Source organism: Balaenoptera borealis (genome assembly GCF_965194805.1).
Source record: "Balaenoptera borealis genome assembly, chromosome: 17".
Lineage (NCBI taxonomy): Eukaryota > Metazoa > Chordata > Mammalia > Artiodactyla > Balaenopteridae > Balaenoptera > Balaenoptera borealis.
This window is the reverse complement of record NC_138876.1, coordinates 309733-335359: the sequence shown is the minus strand read 5'-3', so window position 1 is coordinate 335359 and position 25627 is coordinate 309733. Positions and strand designations below refer to the sequence as shown.

Sequence of the window (25627 nt, the reverse complement as noted above, 5' to 3'; positions counted from 1 at the left end):
GGGGTGGCCAGACCACTCAGGGTTAGAGGCCAGGAGAAAACTTAGGTTGTATACTTTTGTTTTGTTACATCAAACTTTACTGAGGTATAGTTTACCTACAATAAAAGGCACCTATATAAAATAATTTGGTGGATTTTGATAGATGTATACATCCTTGTAAAAGCTACCATAATCCAGATGTAGAGCATTTCCATCATCCCCATTCCCTTCCCCAGGCAATCACTGATCTGCTTTTTGGTTTTTTTTTTTTGTTGTTGTTTTAAATTTATTTATTTTATTTTTGGCTGAGTTGGGTCTTCATTGCTGCGCACGGGCTTTCTCTAGTTGCGGCGAGCGGGGGCTACTCTTCGTTGCAGTGCGCGGGCTTCTCATTGCGGGGGCTTCTCTTGTTGCGGAGCACGGGCTCTAGGTGCGCGGGCTTCAGTAGTTGTGGCACGTGGGCTCAGTAGTTGTGGCTCGCGGGCTCTAGAGCGCAGGCTCAGTAGTTGTGGCGCGTGGGCTTAGTTGCTCCATGGCATGTGGGATCTTCCCGGACCAGGGCTCGAACCCGTGTCCCCTGCATTGACGGGTGGATTCTTAACCACTGTGCCACCAGGGAAGCCCTGTTGTTGTTTTTATAAATTTATTTATTTTATTTATTTACTTTTGGCTGCGTTGCTGCACATGGGCTTTCTCTAGTTGCGGCGAGTGGGGTCTCCTCTTCCTTGCGGTGCACGGGCTTCTTATTGCGGTGGCTTCTCCTGCTGCGGAGCACGGACTCTAGGTGCACGGGCTTCAGTAGTTGTGGCTCTCGACCTCAGTATTTGTGGCTCGCGGGCTCTAGAGCGCAGGCTCAGCAGTTGTGACGCACGGGCTTTGTTGCTCCGCGGCATGTGGGATCTTCCCAGAGCAGGGCTCGAACCTGTGTCCCCTGCATTGGCAGGCAGATTCTTAACCACTGTGCCACCAGAGAAGTCCCTACTTTTTGTTTTTATAGATTCACTGTCCCTTTTTTTTTTTTTTAAGAATTTCACATAAATGGAAGCGTACAGAATGAACACTTTTGTGTCTAACTTCTTCGTCCAGACAGAGCGTTTTGGAAATTAAGATTGCTGCATGTATGTGTGGTCCGTTCTGTCTTTGTTGCCGAATGTCTGGTACCCACCGCATAGATACACCACCTTTTACTCTCTGTGCACACACCTGTTGATGGACATTTTGATTCTTTCCAGTTTTTGGCTGTTATGAATAAAACTGCTGTGACTACTCGTGTCTACAAGTCTTTGTGTGGACATATACTTTATTTCTCTTGGGTTGAGTTGATAGAAATGATGGTTGAAATGCGTATTTGTGTTTAACTCTATAAAAAAGTACCAAACTATTTTCCAAAATGGTTGTATCATTTTACATTCCCAGTTCCATATCCTCTTATCATTCTTTTAAAGTTTAGCCATTCTTGTGAGTGTTGGTAGCTCGTTGTGCCTTTAATTGGCATTTCCTTAATGATGAATGGTGTTGCACATCTTTTCATGTCCTTATTTTATTGGCTATTTGTATATCTTCTTTTGTGATGTGTCTAAATCTTTTACCCGTAAAAAATGGGTTGTTTGTCTCATCAAGCTTTAAGAATTCCTTGTATATTTAGGATGCAAGTCCTTTGCCAGATACATGTATTGCAAAAATGTTCTCAGTCTGTGGCTTGACTTTTCATTTTCTTTCTTTCCTTATTTCTTTCCTTCTCCCTTTCCTTCTCTCTTTCTTTCTCTCTCTCTCTCTCTCTTTCATTTGGCTGCGCTGGGTCTTAGTTGCGGCACGCGAACTCTTAGTTGCTGCATGTGGGATTTAGTTCCCTGACCGGGGATCGAACCCACGCCCCCTGCATTGGGAGCACGGAGTCCTAGCCACTGGACCACCAGGGACGTCCCGACTTTTAATTTTGTTACCAGGGTCTTGAACAGCAGATATGTTTAATTTTGATGAAGTTCAGTTTGTCATTTTTTTGCCTTTATGGTTTATGCTTTCTCTTATGGTCAAGAGGTCAAGGATCATTGTTTTCCGTGGATATCCAGTCATTCCAACACCATTTTTGAAGACCATCCTCTCCCCATTGTATTACCTTAACACCCTTGTTGAAAATCAATTGACAGTATATGTTTGGGTGTATTTCTGGATTCTTTATTATATTCATTGATCTTATTGCTAATATCCCACATATTTGATTATTGTAGCTTTATAATAAGCCTTGAGATCAAGTACTGTTAATTTTCCAACTTGGTTTTTCTTTTTCAAATCATTTTGGCTCTTCAAGATATTATGTAGTCCTATATAAATTTGAGAATTTCTACAAAAGGGCTTACTGGCATTTTGATTGGGATTGTATTGAAGCTACAGATCTATTTATGTAGATCTCTGTATTATCTATTACTGTATAACAAATTACCCTTAAATTTAGTGACTTAAAACAATAAATTTTTGTTATCTCACAGCTGCTGTGGGTCAGGAATTTAAAAATGGCTTGGCTGGGTGGTTCTGGTTCAAGGTCTCCTGTGGCTGCATTTGGGATGATCAGCCAGGGCTGCATCATCTGAGGGCTGGGGCAGGGGTCTAGGATCTGCTCCCTCCCGTGGCTGTTGGCAGGAGGGCTCAGTTCCTCACACTAGGGCCTTTCCTAGACTACTTAACTGTCTCACAACGTGGCGGTTGATTTCCTCCAGTGCCAGCGATCCAAGAGAGAGCAAGAGGCTGCACTTGCTTTGTAGACCTGGTCTCTGAAGTGATGCGTCATCATTTCAGGTTTTTTTTTTTTCTATTTGTTAGAAGTGATTAAGTCTAACCCATATTCAGGGGGAAGGGGATTAGGCTCTACCATTAGAAGCGGGTGTCAGAGCTTCCATGTTTTGTGACACAAATTTTTTGAATGATATATTTACCATTTTGCATTTTCCAGTCCTTTGTTGCCAATACAAAGATATGAATTTGATTTTGACATATTGTCCTTGTATCCTGCAACCTTGCTAAATATACTTATTTATTCTAGTAGCCCTATTATAGATTTCTAAAGATTTTCTACATGTCTTTTTACTTGCCTTCTGCATGTAAAGAGTTTCCAATCTTTCCAATCTTTTTATCCCTTGCCTTAGTGCATTGGCTCGGACTTCTAGTACAGTGTTGGATAGGAGTGGTAAGAGTAGATATTCTTACTTTGTTCTCAATCCTAGGGAGAAAGTGTTCATTCTTTTCCCATTAGGCATGCTTTAGCTGTAGGTTTTGTGGAGATGCCCTCTATCAGACTGAGGAATTTTCCTTTTATTCTTAGTTTTCTAAGTTTTTTTTTCTTAAGTCATGAATAGCTATTGAATTTTGCCAAATGCTTTTTCTGCTTCTATTGATTTGATTGTATTTTTAAAATAGCAAACTATGTTAATTTTTATATTTTTAAATTTTATTTTATTTTTAAATTTTATTTATTTTTGGCTGCGTTGGGTCTTCGTTGCTGCATGCCGGCTTTCTCTAGTTGTGGCGAGCGGGGGCTACTCTTCGTTGCAGTGCTTGGTCTTCTCATTGTGGTGGCTTATATTGTTGCAGAGCATGGGCTCTAGGCACGCCGGCTTTGGTAGTTGTGGCGCGCGGGCTCAGTAGTTGTGGCTTGCAGGCTCTAGAGCGCAGGCTCAGTAGTTGTGGTGCACAGGCTTAGTTGCTCCACGGCATGTGGGATCTTCCCGGACCAGGGCTCGAACCTGTGTCCCCTGCATTGGCAGGCGGATTCTTAACCACTGCATCAACAGGGAAGTCCCCTATGTTAATTTTTTAAATGTTAAACCAACCTTTCATTCTTGGAATAAAGCACAGTTGGTCAAGACATATTATCCTTCTTATATATTCCTGGATTCAATTTGGTAATGTTTTTTAAAGAATTTTTGCAACTATTCATGAAGCAATCAGTCTGTGGTATTCTTAAATTGTTGTGTCTTTGGTTTTGGAGTCAGGGTAATACTGGCTTCATAAAACAAGTTGGGATGTGTTTCTTCCTCTTCTATTTTCAGAAAGCATTTTTGTAGATTCTGTATTATATCTTCTTTAAATGTTTGTTATAATCTGCCAGTAAAGCCATCTGGGCTTGGAGTTTCTTTGTGGGAAAGTTTTTAACTGGAAATTTAATTCCTTTAATAGATATAGGGCTGTTCAGGTTTTCTATTTCTTCTTGAGCCCATTTTGATAATTTGTTTCATTCCGGTAATTTGCCCATTTATCTAAGTCAAGCATGGCAATTTTTCTCTATAAAGGGCCAAATAGTAAATGTTTTAGGCTTTTCAGGCCATATGGTCTCTGTTGTGGTTACTCATCTCTTACTGTACCATGAAACAGCCATAGACAATACATGAACAAATGAGCATGGTTGTATTCTAATAAAACTTTATTTACAAAAACAGATGGTAGGCCGATTTGGTCCATAGGCTGTAGTTTGTCAACCCCTGACTTAAGTTGTTAAGTTTATAATCATAAATTGTTCAGAACATTCTCATTTTTATCCTTTTAGTTGTCTGTAGGATCTGTAGTGATATCCCCTTTTTCTTTCATGCTGTTGGTAATTTTTGTCTTCTTTTCTTGATCCGTTCAGCGAGAATTTTATTGATTTTATCAACATTTTCAAAGGAACAACTTTTAGTTTAAATATTTTTCTCTTTTTGTCTATTTTATATTTCATTAGTTTTTGTTCTTATTAATATTTCCTTTTACTTACTTTGGGCTGAATTTTCTGCTCTTTCTAGCTTCTTATTAAGTTGGACGCTTTGGTCATTGATTAAGTTGGAAGCTTTGGTCATTAAGTTGGAAGCTTTGGTCATTGAAAGAAATAACCTTGTTATTTAAGCATGCAAAGGTAGAAATTTCCTTCTAAAACCTGCTTTAAATGCATCTCACATATTTGATATGTTTTCATTTTCATTCAGTTCAAAATATGTTCTACTTTCCATCTTGATTCCTTCCTTAGCCTGTAGGTTATTTAGAAGTATGCTTTAAAGTTTCCAAATATTTGGGAATTTTTCCAGATATCTTTTTGTTATTGAGTTCTAGTTTAATTCTAATGTGGTCGGTGAACTTTCTCTGTATGCTTTCATTCCTTGTAAACTTACTGAATCTTATATTAAGTTCCAGCATATGGTCTGTCTTTTTTTTTAGGGTTAAATACATTTACAGTGTTGTGCAACTATCATCACTCTCAATTTCCAGAACTTTTTAATTACCTGAAGCAGAAACTGTCCATTAAACAGTACTTCCTTACTCCCCCTCCCCCCAGCCCCAGGCAACCACCATTCTGCTGTCTATCTCTGAATTTACCTATTATATAAAGGGAAATCATACAATATATGTGCTTTTGTCTGATACATTTGTAACATGTATCCGAATTTCATTCCTTTGCATGGCTGAATATTCCATCGTATGTATATACCACATTTTGTTTATTTCTTCATCTGTCGATGGGCATTCGAGTTGTTTTTGCTTTTTAGCTATTGTGAATAATGCTGCTGTGAACTTTGATGTGCCCATAGCTGAGTCCCAGATTTCAGTTCTTTTGCTTATATACCCAGAAGTGGAATATGCCTTTGCTTTCACACTGCATGATCGGTAGGGTCACATTCTATTCTGTGCCCTAGCTCACTGTCCTGTGGTACAGAAGTTGGAGACGATGTCAGTCTTTCTGTCTTCAGAGTCAGGCATTGTGCACAAACTGTGTCTCCTCATCCGTGGGCCTGTTGTCCCAACTCCTGCACCCCTAGAGTGTTTTCACCTGGCTTCAAGTTCACAGGGTTCGGCTGTGTTATGTGTTACCAGTCTCCTGGTGTGTTTCTGGCCTCAGGTCATTCCCGGACACCTCCCCCATGCAGCGCCCCTCTCTCTGCTCTGGGGCTGCTACCGTTCTTCCCTGTGACCTCAGGAATGTGTAAACAAATCATGAACTCTCTTCTGGATGCCCCTCTAGTTCTCCTCCTAGGTTTGTGGAGGTCTCAGTGTGGACATCTACCCACACATGTCTTCTTCTAAAGCTCTGTGGCCTCATTGCCCCTTCCCCCCGTAACTCTCCAGCCCTGTGCTTCTGGCAGCATCTGGCAGCATCCTGCCCACCCCCAGGCCCAGCATCATTGTGTGTGATGTGTGTGTGGGTGACTGAGGTTCGAATCAGAGCAGACCCAGGGTCACAATGCTGTCCCCTCCAGAGCCCACTTTTGTTATTTTGGTTTTGACAGTCTTGTACTTGACAGACCTTAATTTCCAAGTCTGCGCGGTGAGGTCATGGCCCATCAGAGTCATGAGGCCGAAGAGGCTGCGTGCAGCACCACGGCAGCCAGGATCAAGCCTGTGGCCTGGCCTTTGGGAAGGCATGGTGCTCAGGCCTCTGGAAGCCCATCCTTTCTCCTCCTAGCTGAGCATGGGTTGGCTTTTTTTTTTTTTTTTTTTGTCTGCACTGTGTGGCTTGTGGGACTTAGTTCCCTGACCAGGGATTGAACCCCGGACCTCAGCAGTGAGAGCACAGAGTCCTAACCACTGGACCACCAGGGTGGCTTTTATCCTCAGTTCTCTTTGAGTCTGTTTTCAAATGCAGATGCCTCCAGCTGCCGAACTTCTTTCATTTGGCCATCTAGACTTCTGACACCTCGCTGTGAGTTAGTTTATTAGATTTCTTTCGGAGCTGGGTGGCAAAGGGAAAGGAAATGGATGAGGGAGCTTTGGAGTGCCCCTGGCTTCTGGGGAGGGGCCCTCCCAGGTTCTCCAGCCCCCACAACACTGCTGCCACGCCTTGCTGGCAGCCCCTCACTCGCGTGGTCCAAACAGATCTGCAGCGCCTGCTCTGGCCCAGGGGCCTGGGGGCTGCAAGCACCGTGTGCACAGACGTGCCAGCGTCCTGGGGTCCTCCTTCCTCACAGGACTGTCAGCTGGGAAGTTGTAACTGAGCCAAATGAAATTTCATGTTTGTAGGTCACAGCTTTGAAATAGCTTCAATTTCCTATGGTTCTACTGCTGAGGGAAGTTTGAGGAGTATTGAGATCACTGAAAAAGGACACAGATCTCATGGGAGGGGTCAGGAAGGAAGCTGAGGCCAGAAGATGAGTAGGAATAAGTAAGCCAGAGAGGAGACTTATTATAAAGCTACAGTGGGGAGGACACTGTAGCACAGGCTTAGGACGGATGGAACAGAGTCAAGAGTCTTGGACAGGTTCACATATATATGGGAACTTAATTTATTACCAAGGTGGCGCTGCAGAACAGTGTGGAGAGAAGCACCTTTTTTTTTTTTAATTTATTTATTTATTTTATTTTTGGTTGCGTTGGGTCTTCGTTGCTGCACGCGGGCTTTCTGTAGTTGCGCTGAATGGGGGCTACTCTTCATTGTGGTGTGCAGGCTTCTCATTGTAGTGGCTTCTCTTGTTGAGGAGCATGGTCTCTAGGTGCGCGGGCTTCAGTAGTTGTGGCGTGTGGGCTCAGTAGTTGTGGTTTGTGGGCTCTAGAGCGCAGGCTCGGTAGTTGTGGCTCATGGGCTTAGTTGCTCCGCGGCATGTGGGATCTTCCCGGACCAGGGATTGAACCCACGTCCCCTGCATTGGCAGGCGGATTCTTTTTTTTTTTTTAAATCTGAGAATCGGGTCCCAGACTTAATTAGTATGTTGCAGAGCAGTTTAAATTTATTTATTTATTTACTTTTGGCAGTGTTGGGTCTTCGTTTCTGTGCGAGGGCTTTCTCTAGTTGCGGCAAGTGGGGGCCACTCTTCATCGCGGTGCGCGGGCCTCTCACTGTCGCAGCCTCGCTTGTTGCGGAGCACAGGCTCCAGACGCGCAGGCTCAGTAATTGTGGCTCATGGGCTCAGTTGCTCCGCGGTATGTGGGATCTTCCCAGACCAGGGCTCGAACCCGTGTCCCCTGCATTGGCAGGCAGAGTCTCAACCACTGCGCCACTAGGGAAGTCCCAAGAAGCAGCTTTTAAATAAATGGTGGTGGGACAGTTGGATATAAATGTGGAAGAAAAATGCAATTGGAGCCTGTACTAGTTATGTATTGATGTGTAACAAATTGCCTCCAAATATAGCGGCTTGAAACAACATTTATTGGGACTTCCCTGGTGGTCCAGTGGCTAAGACCCTGCGCTCCCAATGCAGGGGGCCCAGGTTCAATCTCTGGTCAGGGAACTAGATCCCACGTGTCACAATGAAGAGTTCGCATGCTGCAACTAAAAAAAAAGATCCCCCACGCAGCAACAAAGATCCTGCATGCCGCAACGAAGACCTGGCACAGCCAAATAAATAAATATTTTTTAAAAAACCAAACAAAAACCCAGCATTTATTATCTCAATCTCTGTGGGTCAGGAGTCCAGGAGCAGCTCAGCTGGATGATTCTGGCTCAGAATCTCACACATTTTCTGAAGACTCGACTGGGGCGGGGAGTCTGCTTCCAAGCTGGCTCCCTTGCTGGTCCCGGTGGGAGGCGGCTGGCTTCCCCCAGAGTGAATGACCTGAAAGGGAGAGCAGGGATGAAGTCACAGTGCCTTTCACATCCTGATCTTGGGCGTCACACTGTCACGTCTGCCACACTCTCTATTCATTATAAGCAAGTGACTAAGTGCAACCCACATTTAAGGGGAGGGGAATAGGCTCCACCTTTTCAAGGGAAGAGCGTTAAATAATTTGTGGGCATATTTTTAAACCACTACAGATTCCCTACTTTACACTGTACACAAACACTAGCTCCAGGTGGACTATAGACCTAAATGTGATGGAAACTATGCTACTTTTAGAAGATAATATAGGAGACTAGTCTTTAGAAAGATGTCTCATCCGATTAATTCTCAGAGAACTGCAAATTGACTGTAGGAGATACCATGGCCCATGCACCAGAGTGACAAAGCAAATATGTTTTGTATAAACCAACTGGGATGTTTCTCCATTGCTGTTGGGACTGTAAACTGGTACCGCTCTGAAAAGCAGTTGTGGCATCCATTGATTCATGTCGTGTAGCTGCCGTTGGCTGCTGTGCACCAGTGTCTGTGGACAGGGTGTTCACGGCAGCCTGTCATTCACAGGCCCGCACCCAAGCTGCCCCGGGCCCTCAGAGGTGTACCCCGAGCTGTGTAAACAGGCGTGTAGTGGGCTGTTACGCAGCCAAAGGCAGAAGGCCTAGGCCACATCCCTCAGGGTGGGTGGATCGCACACACATGACGGGAGGGAGGTAGCGCAGAGCGTGAGGCCCAGCTCCGCCTGGACGTGCAGCCTGTCAGCACTGCACTCTGCTGTTCGGAAGGTGTGCGGGGATGTGTAGGTGTAAAGAAAAGCCAGGTGGTGATCGCTGCAAGCAGCAGTGAAAGGAAGGCTCTGGGGAGCTGCTTGGCATCCTGATGGGGTGGAGCTCACATGGTTTTGTGTTTCCATTTTATGTGCATTGGTTTTTTTGCACTTTCTGTACTTGTATTGTTGACTTAAAACAGCCAGTTATTTTATCAGGAAAATGGGTTTATTTTAGAGGAGCAAAGAATTGCAATTCAGGACCTGCAATCCATGGGGAACCACAACAAAGAGAAGAAACTCTTTTATAGAGGAGAAGGGGAGTTGGGAGGGGCTGTTCTAAACAGAGTCCATTGGAGGAAACTGGGAGTTTGAAGTTTAGTGGTTTTTCATTGGCTGAGCTGTTGCCAGGCGGGGAGAAAATCTTCCTTCCTCCTGCTGGGTCTGCAACTGAGGTGGAGTTACAGGGTGTGAGAGCTCCCCCTTCTGGCCTCCTGACTCCATTTTATTTTATTTATTTTTAATTTTTATTTATTTATTTTTTGGCTGTGGCTAGCGGCATCTTAGTTCCCTGACCAGGGATCGAGCCCAGGCCCCCTGCAGTGGACGTGTGGAGTCCTAACCACTGGACCGCCAGGGAATTCCCGACTCCAGTTTAAATGAGGTTTCTGTTTATTAATTTTCACAGTATCACACTTCACAATAAAAAGTTTTTAACAGGGCACCCCAATACCCTGGGGAAGCCTGTGTAGGGGCCCATCCCAGGCACAGGGACCCCTGTTCCTCCAGACCTGAGAGGCAGGGCATGCAGGACCGACACGAGGTCTAGCCTGGCCGGACAGTGGGGCGATGGGCAGGGCTGCTGAGTCTTGGCTGGGATCCTACGCAGGCCCTGGGCCCAGGATGTCATGGGCTGTGTAAGAAGCATGGACCTTACATGGGGCCAGCAGGGCCTTAGGACCGTTTCACGCACGGGGGCGATTGGGTTGAGCCTTGCGATTTCAATGCCCTGGGGCTGCAGTGCGGAGAGGGGCTGGACCCCCGACTAGGAGCAGGGCAGCAGATAGAGGCCCTGTGAAAGACGCAGACCCAATGGGGGCTGGGGGCAGGAGTGGGCTGGAGGGAGGGGGCCCCAGGATGGCACTCTGGCCTCACCTCTGGTGCTGTCACTACCCCTCCTTGAGATGAGGGTCCAGCCATGCCATGGGTCTCCTCACTCCTGCCCTTACCTGCTCCCCAGTTCTCACATCTGCCAGGTGTCTTCCTCTGGGCCTTTGCAGCAGCCCTTCACTTGGCCCGGATGCTCCTTCCTGCCTGTGATGTTGGCACCTGGTAGCTGTGTGGGTCACCCGCCGCCCTTCCCTCAAATGCCAGCCTGGGAGGAGCAGGGCCGTGAGTGCTGCTGGTGGATGGGTGAGTGCGGAGCGAAGGGGTAGGAGGAGGAGCCGGAGACGCTGGCCTCCTGCAGCCCAGGTCTGCCTTGGTGACAGCTGTGGTGTCAGCGTTGCCGCGCCACGATGGACGTGACCGGTGCTGAGGGCGCTCCCGGTGCGGCGGCACTTCCTAGGGGTCCTTGGGAGCCCTGAGGCCAAGCGCTGTGGGCGCTGCCCGTGGCGGGTTCCCCAGACCTGTGGGACATCAGGAGCCTCAGGCTGGGGCACGGTGAGAGACTGGGGCCTGGAGGAGGGGCCCCTCAGGGGCGGGGACCCGTAACACAGCCCTGCGTTGCCTTTGAGAGGCTTGTGTGTCTGGAAGGACCCGTGAGCGTGTCCAGCCGGGTCCCGGGAAGGGTGGGAGCGCGGCCGAGGGGCCCAGGGCTGGTCTCAGAGCGCATCCTGACGCGTGCTAAGCGCGGGCCGTGCGACGCTGACCCTCCCCAGTCCGCTGCCGGCTGCTGGGGAGGCTGTCAGTGCCCTTAATTCTTGAGTCCACACTTCTGCTTCTGTGACCAAGCGCAGCCTGAAGCCTCAGGGGATCGACGTGGACCCGAGTCCCCAGCCCAGGTCCCAGCTGGCCAGCTGTCCTGGGAATATCCTCTGTAGCGCTGTCCCCCATACAGGCCCAGTGTGGGGCCCGGACACATTTCTGTTGGGGACAGTGCCTGGAGTGGGCGGCTGGTGGAAAGTGTGTGGTCCACGGGCACCCCCGTGAGCAGGGACGGTCACGGTCACCCTGCGCCTTCCCTAATGCTCGGTCTCCCCACGGGTGGGCGGGCAGGTGCCGGGGTGTTGGGTCACGTGTGCATTTCCCTGATGACTGTTGACCTGGGGCCCCTCATTGTGTGTATTGATGTGAAGGGACTCCTGAAGTCTTCGGCCCATTTTCCAATTTGGTGGAGGTTTCTTAGTGAGTTGTGGGGTTTTTTTTAAGTGTTTATTTATTTATTTATTTTGGCTGTGCTGGGTCTTAGTTGTGGCACACGGGATCTTCGTTGCGGCACGTGGGATCTAGTTCCCCGACCAGGGATCAACCCCGGGCCCCCTGCCTTGGGAGCGCGGAGTCTCACCCACTGGATCACGAGGGAAGTCCCATTTAGTGGTTCCTTTTATATCAGTTGTTGTTATGTATTTCCTACTCTGTGGCTTGCTTTTTCGCTCTTTTTATTTTTTATCTTTTGGCTGCTCTGCGGGGATCTTAGTTCCCTGAACCCGTGTCCCCTGCAGTGGAAGCACGGAGTCTTAACCACTGGACCACCAGGGAAGGCCCTTCACACTTTTAAAATTTCAGTTTGAGGAGAAAGGGTTCGGGAAGCCCCGAACCCTTCCCCTGTCCCCAAGGGCACATGGCTGCGGTGCAGGGTCTGGTCTGGGACACAGGCGTGGACACACTCCATGACCCTTTCAGATTTCACCAGTTTTACACGCACCCAAGGGTGTGCACACACAGGGGTGCGATCTGATCACTCGTGTCAAACGGTGTGACCACCACAGTCGAGGACCCTCGGCTGCCCTATGCGGCCCTGGCCACCTCCTTCCTCACCCCACCTCCACCCCATCGAGAATGCTGGGTGGACGGGGCCGCGCAGGATGTGACTGTGGGGACAGAGCAGAGCGCCGTCCATGTCCACCCCGGCCGTGTGCGTCCATCGTGGGCTCTTTTCACTGTTGAGGGGTGTCCTGTGGGGTGGGTGGGCTGGAGTGTGGTTAGCCATTCACCCAGTGAAGGACATCTGGGTCGTTTCCAGTTTATGCATAAAATTGCTCTGAAATTCACGTACAGGTCTTTGTGTGAACGTAAGTGTTCATTCTCTGAGATAAATGCCCAAGAGTGCAGCTGCAGGGTCATATGGTAAGTGCATGTTTAGTTTTAAGAAACAGCAGACTGTTTTCCAGAGTGGCCGTGAGTCTCCCATCCCTACCAGCACTGGGTGAGACCCGTCCTTGTCCCGTCCTTGCCGTTCTGATGGCCCACTGTGATTTTCGTTTGCATTTTCCCAATGGCCAGTGCTGTTGAACATCTTCTCGTGGGCTTTTCTGCCATCTGTATCCTCTTTAGTGAAATGCCTGTTCACATTTTGCCCCTTTTCTAATTGGAGTGTCTGTTTTCTCACTGCTGAGTTTTGAAAGTTCTCTGTGTCCACTGGATAAAAGTCCTTTGTTCTGTTTGTGGTTTGCAAATATGTTCTCCAGTCAATAGCATGTCTTCTCACCCTCTTCACAGGGTCTTTAGCAGGACAAAACGTCTAAATGTTGATGAGGTCTATCTAGCTTGTCATTTATGGGCTGTGCTTTTGGTGTCCAGTCTTCATAGATGCTGTGCTGCCTCACCTTTCATGTGTAGGTGCACAGCTCACCTGGGGGTGGGGTCAAGGTGAGCTTTTACATGTGGCTGTTCAACTGTCCCAGCACCATTTATTGAAAAGACTCTTTTTCTGCTGCTCTGCAGTGTCATAAATTGAATGTCTGTGCATGTGTAACTGTTTCTGGACTCCGTTCTGTTCCGTCAGTCTATTTCTCTATCCCTAAGCACTTCAGATTTGTCCCTTTTTAGGATTGTACTGACAATTCTTGCCCTTTGGCATTTCCTATTAAATGGAGAATCAGTTTGTGAATTTCAGATTGAACCAGTGGAATTTTGATTGGGATTGCATTGAATCTTAGATGAATTTGGGGAGAAATGGCATCTTTAGAGTTCAGAGTCTTTTGACCCCTAAGCGCAGTGTGTCCCTTTTGGTCCTTCTCCCGTGTCTCAGTGAGGTTCAGTGATTTTCTGTGTGGAGACCTTGCACATCTTTTATTAGATTTATTCCTAGACATTGATGCTTTTGGACACTTAGTATTATAAATACCATCATTACAATTTTTCATCTTCTAACTGTTGCTGGCATTTATAGATACAATAGATTTTTGTACGTTAACCTTGTATCTATCAACGGGACTTCCCTGGCAGTCCAGTGGGTAAGACTCCGTGCTCCCAGTGGAGGGGGCCCGGGTTTGATCCCTGGTTGGGGAACTAGATCCCACATGCAAGCCGCAACTAAGAGTCTGCATGCCACAATGAAGATCCCGCATGCCACAACTAAAACCCGGTGCAGCCAAAATAAATAAATAAATATTTTTTTAAAAAAACCAACTTGTATCTATTACTATGGCTGTGTTCTCATATTCTAATAGTTTTCTAGGACCTTTCAGGTTTTTATCATACACTATATGTCATTCGCAAATACTGAGTTTTTTCCTACCCTTCTTGTTCTTTTATACGTGTGTGTATATGTGTGTGTATGTGTGTATGTATGTATGTGTATATATATATATATGTATGTATGTATGTATGTATGTATGTATGTATGTATGTATTTTGGCCACAACACGTGGCTTGTAGGATCTTAGTTCCCTGACCAGGGCTCAAACCTGGTCTCTCAGCAGTGAAATCGTGGAGTCTTAACCACTGGACAGGCAGGGAGTTCCCCTACCCTCCCTATTCTTACTCCTTTTATTTCTTTTTCTTGCCCAGTTGCACTGGCTAAAACCTTTAGTACAATATGAATAGAGCTAGTGATAGTAGACATCCTTGTCTCCTCCAGTAGGGTTTGCTGTTTTTTTAAAATTAGGTTGGGATCATCACTCTGCCGAGGGGAAGGGTCCAGAGGAGAGAGCTGATGCTGGGAGATTGTCCTGGAGGATCCTGGGGTGGGGCTGGAAGGCCCTGTGGGTGGGCTCAGTGGCTGGTGGCTTTTTCACAGAGGTAGATGTCCTCTTCTGATGGCTTCTGTCTTGTCAGGAAACGTGTCGGTAGCTGAGCGTGAGGATGAGGAAAAGGGGAGAGGGAAGCTGTAGGGTTTCCCGAAGCTTTAGCGCTGTCGTGTCTGAGCGGGGTCTTCAGTCAGCAGCTTTGCTGGTACATTCAGAGTTGGGGCCATTGTGTTGGGCCGGGCCTGGGACTTTCTGACAAGCTCAGTGAAGTGGCAGGGCCAGGGAACGTGTGCTGATGGGGCTTGAAGCTGCTGCTTGAGGACACATCATCCTGGGGCTCTGGGGCGCTGGAGTCAGCAGTGAGCTGGGAGGGGTGATGGGCAGAGAAAGGGGTGTTGAACCGAGATGCCGGGGCAGGGTTGGGGGGTTACTGGAGGTGACAGGGTCCAGGGTGTCATTGAGGCAGAGGATGAGGTCACTGGCAGGTAGAAGAGGTCAACACCGAGGGGCAGGGAGTTGAAGGGTGGTCCACGGGAATATCGAGACCACCAGGAATTCAGGCCTGATGCAGCGATGCGGCGACGCCCTCGGCAAGGGCTGGGGTGGGTGGTCGGTGCAGCCGATGGCCGATGGACGCGTCAGCCAGGACTCTTAGGGGGAGGAGGGGGAAGGGGCTGCAGGCTGCAGCAGGAAGAGGGGTCGTGGCACTTCCAGGCCTGGGAGCGAGGCGAGAGAGAAAAAGCAGCCCCCGGAGAAGGCTGGCGGGAAGGGGGCAGGGTGGAGGGGCCGCGGTCCGGGGGAGAGCAAAGGCTGAGTGATGGGGCTGAGGGCGTGGGGGGTAGCTGGAGCCTGGCCCCGGGGGAGGGTGTCAGGGCCAGGGGGCGGAGAGCAGGGTCAGGAGACCCCTCCTCTGTGCCATGCCTCTCACGAAGCCTCTCTCTTGCCTCCCGCACACGTCGTCTGAGACTCTCAGGAGGTGGGGACCCCACCACGTCCGAGCCCACTGCACCTCTGCCTCGGGGACTGCTGCTGGGCCACCGCGAGGAGACCACCTGTGTGCCTGGCAGGGCTGCCTGCAGGGCAGCCCCTTGGCCGAGCGCGTCTGAGGCTTTCTGCACTTGAGTAGTTACTCAGGCGCATCCTTTAGGGCTGGTGCTCTCAGCCTCTGTGGTCCAGCTGCGGGTGCCGTCCACGCTCACGTCCTGCTTCCAGTTTGCATGTGTTGATTATCAGGGAGTTGAGTATCTATCTGGATGTTTCCAGTGGGATCCATGCTCTGTCCCTGTGTGCGGCCGTCATGATTGACGTGAGGACCACTTTGCCGTTTATTGCAAATGTTTTTACCCAGTTGACCATTTGTCTTTTGATTTTATAGGTTTCATTTTGAATTGTTTTGTTTTTGCAGTGCAGACATTTAAAAAATCTAGTGCAGTCGGACTTATCAGTTTTCTTTTTGGTTTCTGGGTTTTGCGTCAAGCTTAGAAAGGTTTTCCCCTTTGCTGGGATCACACAGACAGTCTTGCCTTCTTCCTTCTGGTACTCCTGTGGTTTTATTTTTCCTACGGCTGTGTCAGTGATGCATCTGGATTGGTTTTGGTGTGAGGAGAGAGGTGGCGTCCCGCCCTGCCGCCCATTCGAGCAGGCCTTCCCTGAGGCCCCCGCTCAGTTCTCCCGTCTGTGCCTCTGCTGACCGCTCACTTCTACATACTCTCTCCTGGGCGTCCTGGCCCCTGCTCACCGTGGACACTGCTCGGTCCCACTTCTCAGGGCCCTCCTTCCTCCGTCTGCCCCTTGCGGGCCCTTTCCTCGCACCTGGCAGCCTGTCCTGCCCTCCTCCTGTGGCTCCTCTCCTGTCCACCACTGCCGGGGGTGTGTGCGGGTCCCATCGTCTCTCCTGCCAGGTCTCCTGCCAGGTCCCCCCACCCCTCAGATCCGATCACATCACTCATTTGTCTGGAAGCCTCTGAGCTCCCCCGGCCCAGGCCGAGGCCAGCTCCTCTGCTGACACTGGCACGGGCTGGTCCTGTTAGTCCCCGCCCCCCGAGGCCGCACCTGATACCTGACAGGTGTGCTCACACCTGCCCTCCCTGAACAGAGCACTAAATGTTGTTTCAAAGAGGTTTACCTTCACATGGCTCAAAAGCCAAACAACAGGAGTGACCCAAAGCTCTGGTGCCGCCCACCTGCACCCCCTGCCCTGCCCCCGCCCCGCCTGAGGCCCTTCCCATTGCTTCTCTCCTCGTTCTGTGTTTTTGATACATGTTTACATGTGTGTTCACACAGAAGTTGCTTATCATGTACAGATTTTACACCTTTTTTCCTTCACTGAAGAGTTTCTTAGTGACCTTCTCATGAGGGTGCATAGGAGGCTTCCTCATAAACCCCTTAGGGCCTTACTTAATGACCCTTTGATAGACGTGTAGGACATAAAGGCTGCTGCAGTGAGGGGCCTGATGGTAGTGCTGTGGGATTAGCTTCTAGAACATTCTAGAACAGGCCTGCTGGAGGCAGGTGAGTGCCCCTGGGGACAGCTGCTCTGCACGCATGTGCTGTCACTGTGGTAATGCTGCCCTGGCCACAACCCCAGATCTGCTCCTCCATGGGTCCTGCCCGCACCAGTGCGAGGAACCCACTGCCCACCCGCCGCGCTGCTTGGCTCCTGGCCTCTCCGTCCTTGCTGCTCACACCTCCTCGGCCCACCCCACCCCGCTGCCGGTGCCCCCGACCCCTCTCTGGGCCCGTCAGGTGGGCCCACCCCGGGGCCACGGTGGCCCTCCTACTCACCAGCGCACGTCCTGCACCTCCTCTGAGGGCAGGCCAGTTTTCCTTGTCCCCCGACCCTAGGCCACCCCCAGGCCAGGCCCATGGGGCAGGGCTGGGGACGGCATGGCCAGACCGCTGGCGGAGTGCCTGTTGTGAGCCAGACCCTGCCCTTGGGGCGTCGGGTTCCCTCCCTGAGCAGGTCCCCACCCGAGGCTGCCCTCCAGGTCCCAGCACGTGGCCCTGGGCACGGACCGGGTGGGCCCCCAGCTGGCTGGTCCTCTGCGGGACGAACGGTGCCCTTGGTGGACTTGTGCCTGCGGCGGCCAGATATGCAGCGGGGATGGGAGGCTTCCCAGGTGAGCCAGGCTGGGGCGGAAGGGTGAGGGGATGGGGCAGGGGGTCGGCCCAGGGATGAAGTCCAGCTACTCGTGGTCCCCGAGCAAACAGATGCCCCGCCTGCAACGCGGCGGGGTCAGCTCTGCCTCGGGGTTTCGGCAACCAGGCCCCAGCCCCTCGCCCGTGACATTTACATGCCCTCACCTGCTAATGGGCACGTCTGTGTGTGTGACTCTGCAGGATGGCAACACACACTTCGCTCTTCCCAGAGTGAGGAGCAGCTGGTCATTCCCCATCTTTTGCTGTCGTAGATAAAGCCACAAGGAAAACCAGCTCCAACAAACCTTAAGCAGGACGGGGATGTGAAGCCCCCAGAACCTGAGGGAAGGGGGGCACCCCACTCCTCCTCGCACGCCCCCAGCCCTTCTCTGAGGCTCTGCGCCCCCCACCCTGCCCCTTCATCTCTCCTTTCCTCTCTCTGAGCAAGGCACAGCCTCCCAGTCCCTGGGTGAGTGAAGGGACACTTCCCGACCCTCAAAGGCTCTGGGCTCTTGCTACACTGTCCCTGATTCTCACAGATGCTGGGAAGTGAGCACGAGAGGCAGGACGGTGGCGGCGTCAGCAGGGCCCCACGGGTTCAGGCCTCAGTTCCCCAGGTGGGAAACGGGGATAATGACAGGGGCCTGCCAGCGCAGGGCTGGGACTGGATGGGGAGGGGCCGCTGAGACACTCAGGCCAGCATGTGTCTGTCCACACTGAGGGCCTGTGCTGGGCCCCGTAAGCCGGGTGTCCAGGGGTACTCTCGACAGACTCTGGACGTAGTCCAGTGGCGTGGGCTCAGAGGATGAGGGGCAGTGGCCACTGTCCCTCCAGAAGGCTCCTCCCACCTCAGCCCCACACTCCCATGCAGCGCCCCAGGCATGGAGCTGAGAAGTGGAAAAATCGTCCAGATTATCTCTGTTTGACATTCCAGGGAGGCTTGGGGCAGGATTTGTGGGCTGAGGCGGCAGCCGCCCTGCTTGGCCCCCGTGGCCTGGGTGTGGCGCGGTGGTCAGTTGCTGAGACTCCACTGAGCTGCCCTGGCCTTTGTGGCTCAGCTGAGGGGTGAGTCTTCCAGCCTGGGGGGACTGTTCCTGGACTGTGTGGCTGGGAGGAGGTGGAAGAGGGGGGCTTGAGGAGGGGCAGCAGGCGGAGAGCTTAGACTCAGCTTGGGGGGCGGGGGCTGGGCAGTGTGCTGCCCCCCATGGAGACTGTTCCAGGATGGCCGCCCACTGCAGCGGGGTCCTGGGACTCCCTGGGGTCACCTTTCTCTCAGAGGAGGCAGTCCAGCGGCCCAAGGACCCACCCAAGGTCACATGTAGACTGTCCTCAGGCAGCTTCCAGCAAGGAGTGCTGCTAAAGGGGCCCAGAGGGGACCTGGGGCTTCAGGCAGGTGGGTCCCCCAGAGTAGGGGGCTGAGGACCCGGTTGAGCTGCTGTAGCCCATCAGGAGACCAGAGTCTCCAGTGTGCAGTGCCCGGGCCGTTGGGGGCCCACAGGGAGCAGGTCTCTATCCTGAGCCCCGTGTGGCCTGGGGCACAGGGGTGGGGCTGGGTGAGGCTTCAGATCCTGCCCCAGATGTATTTTCATGGGTGGCCTTCAAAATAAGAAAACAACAGCTAGAAAACACAACACCTGTTCAATTTGAAAAGCTGGTGGTTATTCTATTTTAGGTTTTTTTCTGTCCCCCACCCTGCTCCCCCCGCATGCAGGGGTCTTAGTTCCCCGACCAGGGACTCGAACCCGTGCAGTGGAACCATGGAGCCCTAACCACTGGACCATCAGGGAATGCCCCTCTAGGGGAATTTCTGTAGGACGTGGGCGTCAAAATCTCTTTTCTTCCATAAAATGATGGGTAGATGATGTCTCCTAAATCTTGTCAAGCTTAACAAAATCGGGCTGTGGCTCTGATGTCGGCGCCACCTGGGGAAGACGGTCCCCGAGGCCCTGTGAGCCGGCTCTGCCGCAGAGCCTCGGCCTGCAGGGTACTTCCTCCCTTGTGGACAGGGTCGGGGTGGCATCCCCTGTGGGTCCCCTTCCCCTTCCCACGGCGGAGACGGGGTCGGGGGTGGCCTGGGCAGAGTGCCTTGCTCCTTCCTGGGGTCTCTTGGGGCAGGCTCTTTAGAGGCCTACCCCAGAGAGGTGAAGATCCCATGTGTGGGCTGGAGGGGGTCCCAGCTCCCTCCAGGGGAACAGGAGGCTACCTGTGAGCGGCCAGCAGGGAGGGAGAGTCTTACAGAGCCAGTGAAAGCTCTGCCATGCCTTGGGTATGGTCTGGGATCCACCCCCAGCCTCATGGGTGGGGAGCTGGCACGGGGCCTGCAGGCCTCCTGCCTGTCTCCGTCTCGGGGGAGAAGTGGTGTCTGGGGAGAAGTGGTGTCTCGGGGGCAGAGGCGGGACTTGGGGGATCCAGGCAGGGGGCCTAGGCAGCTCACTGTCTGCCTGGCCCCAGCAGTCTGCAGAGGGGGCCAGCTGGGGGCTGGCTGCCTGGAGCAGGAGTGCTGCCCGGAGAGTCTTTTCTGGGCCTCGCTGGTCCCCTGTCCTGTCCCCCGGAAGCCTCTGAGGCCTGGCTCGCAGAGCGGATCGCTGGAGTGCCAGCAAAGTCCAGGGCAAGGCAGAGCTGTAAAGTGAGGCTCCCAGTACACTGGGGGTCCCGGGGCAGGAGGGACCTGACCTCATTTGATCTGGCCCAGGACAGTTCCCTTCCAGAAAGAAGGGGGCACTCACTGAGACCCCTGAGTACAAGTCTGGCCAGAAGAAGGCTGGGTCAGTCTCTAGATGGCCACAAGGTCTGGCCGAGTGGGAATGGGGACTCCCGGTGGGCAGGCTGAGCTGCAGGTGGGTACCTTCTAGGTGGAGCATGGCCATGGCCTCCCGAGGAGTGTCCTGGGACCATGCCTAGTGAGCACACCGGGCGTGCTGGGCAGGACGGGCCATGGTGGGGACCGTGGGCTGTGCCCCAGCCCAGCTGCCTGCCCACCTGTCAGGCAGGCCACCTGCGCCTGTGTTCACACGATCAGGGCTTGGACCGCTGCCCAGGATGGCAGAGGGAAGCGCCGAGCGGCCTGAGCTAGAAACAGAAAGCCCGGCAAGGAAGAGGCCCAGACTCGGGCGGTGAGGAGCTGGGGTGCTGGTCAGGACAGGCCAGGCCCTCCAGCCTCCGCAGCTGCAGCCCAGCAGCAGGGCGGCCCGGGGCCCAGGCGGCAGGGCCCGCCCTCGGGAAGGCCGTAGGCCGCACAGCCCTCGGGGAGTCCGGGAGAGCCCAAGGAGAAGGTGACCTTGGCCAGCCCAGCCCAGCCCGGGGCGCACAGGTCAGGGGTGCTGCGGGGCAAGGGCCGAGCCGGGGGCCTTGAGGGGCCGCCGCGAGCTGGCAGTGCCGCCCCTGCTCCCCTCTCTCAACCGCACAGCCTGCAGAGCCCTTGCTGGAAACACCGAGTGTGTGGGCCAGAATGCGGGCACAGGCAGCCCCCTCCCCTCCGCCAGGATCTCCCGGGCAGGGCTTGCCCTCACACAGGGCGGGGCTCCGGGTGGAGCCCGTCTCCGCCGTCTGGCCTTGACGTGCTTCCTGCTTCCTCCTCTCAGGCCAGCGGGAGCACCTGCCGTGTACAGCTGGGCTGCCGGCTTCTCCGAAGGGGAAGCCTTCCTGAAGACACAGTTGCCAGGCCCGCTGTACCCTCGGTGCCCTGGCCGCTTAGAGAGCCTCAGCCCCGGACGCTGGGGGCCGGACCCCGGGACTCTGGACACACACCCACCCGGGCCCCCTGTGGCCACACCTCCTCGTTAGCACCGACCCCAGAAGGCTGGGGGCGTGGGGAGAGAAGGCCCCCGCCATGGCTGCTCCTAGACCCCACCTGGTCCCCTAAGGCCTGTTAGGTGAGAGGGGCTTTTAGGGCTCACAGGGGCCTCTGCCCCTTGTCCTGGCCTCCCCTTCCCCTCGGCGAGGTGTCACGGAGCTGCAATTTCGTTATCTGGGTCATTAGCTTCAGACCCTGAACTGAGGCTGGCCGGGTCCAGGACTGCTTCCCACAGGGTGGGCACCCCGACCCCACGAGGGAGGGAGGCCTTGTCCATTGGGCAGCCGAGGCGCCCTCCCTTGCTGCCCTTTCTGCCTGGGACCCGGGCCCCTCATGGCTGCCCGGGTCTGGTCACAGTGGGGGGCCTCCTGACCCAGCCTTGCCAGGGGCAGAGGACACCGAGCCTTAGAGAGGGGATGCCCCCCAGGGCGCCAGTCCAGCCAGCTGCCCCGCCTCTCAGGCCCAGCCTGGCCCCCGCGCTTCCCCGTCCGGTGCCCCCAGCAGCCCCCCTGGCAGGCAGCCCCCGCCATGGCCGAGCACCTGGAGCTGCTGGCAGAGATGCCCATGGTGGGCAGGATGAGCACACAGGAGCGGCTGAAGCACGCCCAGAAGCGACGTGCCCAGCAGGTGAAGATGTGGGCCCAGGCTGAGAAGGAGGCCCACGGCAGGAGGGGCCCGCGGAAGCAGTCACAGGAGGAGGCGGCCGGCGGCTGGCCACAGAAGCGGGTCCTCTTCACCCCCAGCGTTGCCCTTCTGGAGGCGGCTGCCCGGAATGACCTGGAGGAAGGCGAGTGTGGGCCAGCCGCGCACGGCAGGCAGCCCCGTCCCCGTCCCCCGCGCAGGCCTCGCGAGGCCCGCCAAGGGCGAGGCCCAGCGTCCTCAGCCACAGACCCCAAGTGGTGGGAGCCCCCAGGGCAGCCCTCACAGGCCAGCCTGAGGAGGGTCCTGCAGTGACGGTGAGGCCTAGGGGGGTGGGCGGGGGCCCTGGGTGGGCCCACAGGGCTTGGTTCAGGTGGGCCGGGAGCTGCCCAGTCTTCGCCGCCTCTCGCCAGGGCGCTGGGCTTGGCTCGGGACACCTGCTTGCCTGGGTCCTGAGCCTCCATACGGGAGTACGGTGGAGCCCACCTGGGCAGGCTAGAGCACAGGGAGCGGGGCTCCCCGTACGGGCTGGCCCCCTCGATGCCTGCGCCTGGCTCTGCCTCTGACTTCTTCCTTCTTCCCATCAGAACCTTCCCAGACGACAGGCCTGAACTTTGGGCAGGCTTCCTGTTCCTTTCCTGTGCCCACATGCTCACAGCCCCTCTGCTGCTGTCCCGGGAGGCTCCCGAGGGCGCTTTCTGCCTCCCTCCCGGGCAGGGGCCTCTGCTGTAGAAGCTGGGGTGCAGAGGGCAAGGAGGGGCAGGGTGTGCCTCAGGCCAGTGCATGGGAGCTGCGGGGAGGAGGGTGCAGCCAGGGAGGGCCAGGCCTGGGCACCTTGGGCCCACACTCTTGGCTGCAGCAGTGCAGGGGTGGGGGGCTGCAAGTGCCAGAGAAGGGGTGTGGGTGTGTGTGTGTGTGTGTGTGTGTGTGTGTGTGTGTGTGTGAGTGGGGAAGGCTGGGGGAAGCATGGGACCTGACACAGGGATGGCTGACAGAAGGTGCCAGCACCCAGGCCCAGGGGGCGATGGCGGAGGTGGCTGTCACACAGGAGGGCCCTAGTGCCATGACTCAGGAGGGCACCCTGCTGGAGGGTAGAGGCAGAGTGCTGCTGTCTGTACCCGGCTTGGGGGCCCAGCTCCTGAGCCCTCGGCCTGAGCTCTGGTGTCCCTCCTGTCACCTGTACCACTGCCTTTCTCCCCGTCCTCTGCTCTCCCGGCTACGCACAGCAGTCAGCCCAGGTATCCCAGGTGCAGGGACCTGAGCAGGATGGCGCTGGCCTGTGGTGGGACTTCTGTGCCCTGAATGCACCCCCCTCCTCTCTGCAGTCCGCCAGTTCCTCGAGAGTGGGGTCAGCCCTGACCTGGCCAATGAGGACGGCCTGACAGCGCTGCATCAGGTCAGCCTCGCTGAGGGTGCGAGGAGAGGATGGGGCCCTGGCCTGCGGCTCGGGCACTCAGGCCACGTGCTTTGCAGAGCTGCATCGATGACTTCCGGGAGATGGTGCAGCAGCTCCTGGAGGCTGGGGCCAAGGTCAATGCCCGTGACAGTGAGTGCTGGACACCCTTGCATGCCGCGGCCACCTGTGGCCACCTGCACCTGGTGGAGCTGCTCATTGCTCGGTAGGGCCCACTAGGAGCAGGTGTGGCTGGAGTGGGTGTCTCTATCAGGGAGGGGCTGCAACTGGGCCAGGGGCAGGCAGGACCTTCCTTGCAGTGGGTAGTTCATCCGGAGACACCGCCCAGGCATCTCATCTCTGTGGGAAAGTGTGCCTGGACCCTGGCCTCTTGTGTTCCCACTGACCTTTGCTTACCCTGCCTGCACCCTGGCGTGCAGAGCGGGACGTGGGCCGAGACCACGGATGCTGCCACCCAAGGGAACTAGCACATACTCAGGGCAGTGCGGTCCTCCGCCTGCCAGGCTGCTCACACCATGAAGAGCATGGGAACTCCTTGAGGACAGGCCTCGACCTCCTGCTCTGGTCTTCTGGCCTTCCCAGGGTCTGCACAGAGAAATGCCATTCTAGTCAGAGCCACGAGGGAGAAATTGGCAAGGGGGGATACCTGGACACAGGTGGGGCCGTTAACAAGGAGGGCAGAGCAGGGCTGGGCTCCTGAACACCTGCCTTGGTGAATGGAGAGGGTGGTCAGCTTCACCAGGATCCAGGAGTCCCCCACTGGCTGGCCTTGGAGCAGTCCGGGCAACAGTGGTGGGTGTGTGGGTGGATGGCGGTGGCTCCCGTTTGCACACAGATGCCTTGGAGTGGGACGGGCTGGGTGTGCAGCGTCACGGGGCAGCAAGGGGGTGCGCCCAGGCGGCCACTAGCCCCACGCCGTGTCCCTCCACAGTGGGCACCCAGCCTTGTGTTTCGGGCTCTCCTTCAGCTCCCCACAGCGCTCTCCTGACACCCAGGCTCTCTCCCCACCACCTTCCGCTGCCTGGGGCCCCCAGAGTCTTGGCACCCCCTCGTGGCAAGTGAGCCCACTGTACGTATTCATGGGGGCAGAGGGGTGCCAGGAACCTGAAAAACCAGACATGGTGGAGACTGCAGGACAGCCCACCTGGCCCCAGGACAGCATCCAGGGCCGAGGGGCTGCCTCTCACTGCAGCACGTGAGGCCTGGGCCCCCTCTGAGGCAGCCCTAGGTGGAGGGCCTCTGAGAGGGTACTGGGGGCCTCCGCTGGGGGAGAAGGGCCCTGTGACCAGTGCCCCGTCCACCCTTCCCGCAGTGGTGCCGACCTCCTGGCAGTCAACACGGATGGGAACATGCCCTACGACCTGTGTGAGGACGAGCAGACACTGGACTGCCTGGAGACGGCCATGGCCAGCCGTGGTGCGTGCAGCCCCGCCCGCCCGCCTGCCTGCCTGCCTGCCCGCCCGCCGGGGCAGGGGGGTGCGGGGTGCGGTGGGTGGTGTGCTGGGGGTGGAGCCCTGAGCCCACTGCCCCGCAGGCATCACCCAGGACAGCATCGAGCGGGCCCGGGCCTTGCCCGAGCTGCATATGCTGGAGGACGTCCGGAGCCTGCTGCAGGCGGGGGCAGACCTCAATGCCCCCCGGGACCACGGGGCCACGCTGGTGAGGACGGGGCCGCGCGGGACCCAGGCAGGGGAGGCTGCTGCCGGCCGAACCAGGGCTGGGACTCAGGGGCCGGCGGTTTGCCTGCAGCTACACATCGCCGCGGCCAACGGGTTCGGCGAGGCGGCTGCCCTGCTGCTGGAACACAGGGCCAGCCTGAGCACCAAGGACCGCGACGGCTGGGAGCCACTGCACGCGGCGGCCTACTGGGGCCAGGTGAGCGCCTGCGGGGCGGTGGGGCCGGGCGGGCTCGGCGGCTCCGCAGGCTTCAGCAGCCCGGGCTCGCCGGCCCACAGGTGCACCTGGTGGAGCTGCTCGTGGCACACGGGGCTGACCTGAACGGCAAATCCCTGATGGACGAGACGCCTCTCGGTGAGCCTGGGGCCGCATCCTCCCGGTGTCGGGGGCGGGCGGGCGGGCGCCCCTGACCCTCCGGCCACTCCTCCTCAGACGTGTGCGGGGACGAGGAGGTGCGGGCCAAGCTGCTGGAGCTGAAACACAAGCACGACGCGCTCCTGCGCGCCCAGGGCCGCCAGCGTTCTCTGCTGCGTCGACGCACCTCTAGCGCCGGCAGCCGGGGGTAAGTGCCCGCCCCTCCCGCCA

The 25627-nt window shown here is 54.9% G+C and overlaps 1 protein-coding gene and 1 long non-coding RNA gene across 8 annotated transcripts in view; one reads left to right on the top strand and one right to left on the bottom strand.

The window, feature by feature from the left end:
• The window catches only part of PPP1R16A (protein phosphatase 1 regulatory subunit 16A), a 29794-nt gene that overhangs the window by 3009 nt on the left and 1158 nt on the right, over positions 1–25627 (top strand). The window contains exons 1-8 of one of the 4 annotated variants that reach the window (XM_082363728.1): positions 21161–22099; positions 23277–23347; positions 23425–23570; positions 24678–24781; positions 24900–25024; positions 25115–25240; positions 25321–25396; positions 25475–25604. In XM_082363728.1, the coding sequence (XP_082219854.1) occupies positions 21841–22099; positions 23277–23347; positions 23425–23570; positions 24678–24781; positions 24900–25024; positions 25115–25240; positions 25321–25396; positions 25475–25604 (1037 nt within the window). In that variant the 5' untranslated portion in view covers positions 21161–21840. The other 3 variants (XM_082363726.1, XM_082363727.1, XM_082363729.1) reach the window with 3 other exon arrangements.
• LOC309614883 lies at positions 7589–25492 on the bottom strand. 4 transcript variants are annotated; one of them, XR_014236448.1, is made up of 6 exons: positions 25360–25492; positions 24074–24469; positions 23762–23950; positions 21853–22089; positions 17685–17782; positions 7589–8483 (listed from the first exon to the last, which is right to left on the bottom strand). It is a non-coding gene; the product is annotated as an uncharacterized lncRNA (long non-coding RNA). The 4 variants fall into 4 exon arrangements; XR_014236449.1 differs by lacking the exon at positions 17685–17782; XR_014236450.1 differs by lacking the exons at positions 7589–8483; positions 17685–17782 and adding an exon at positions 18591–19115.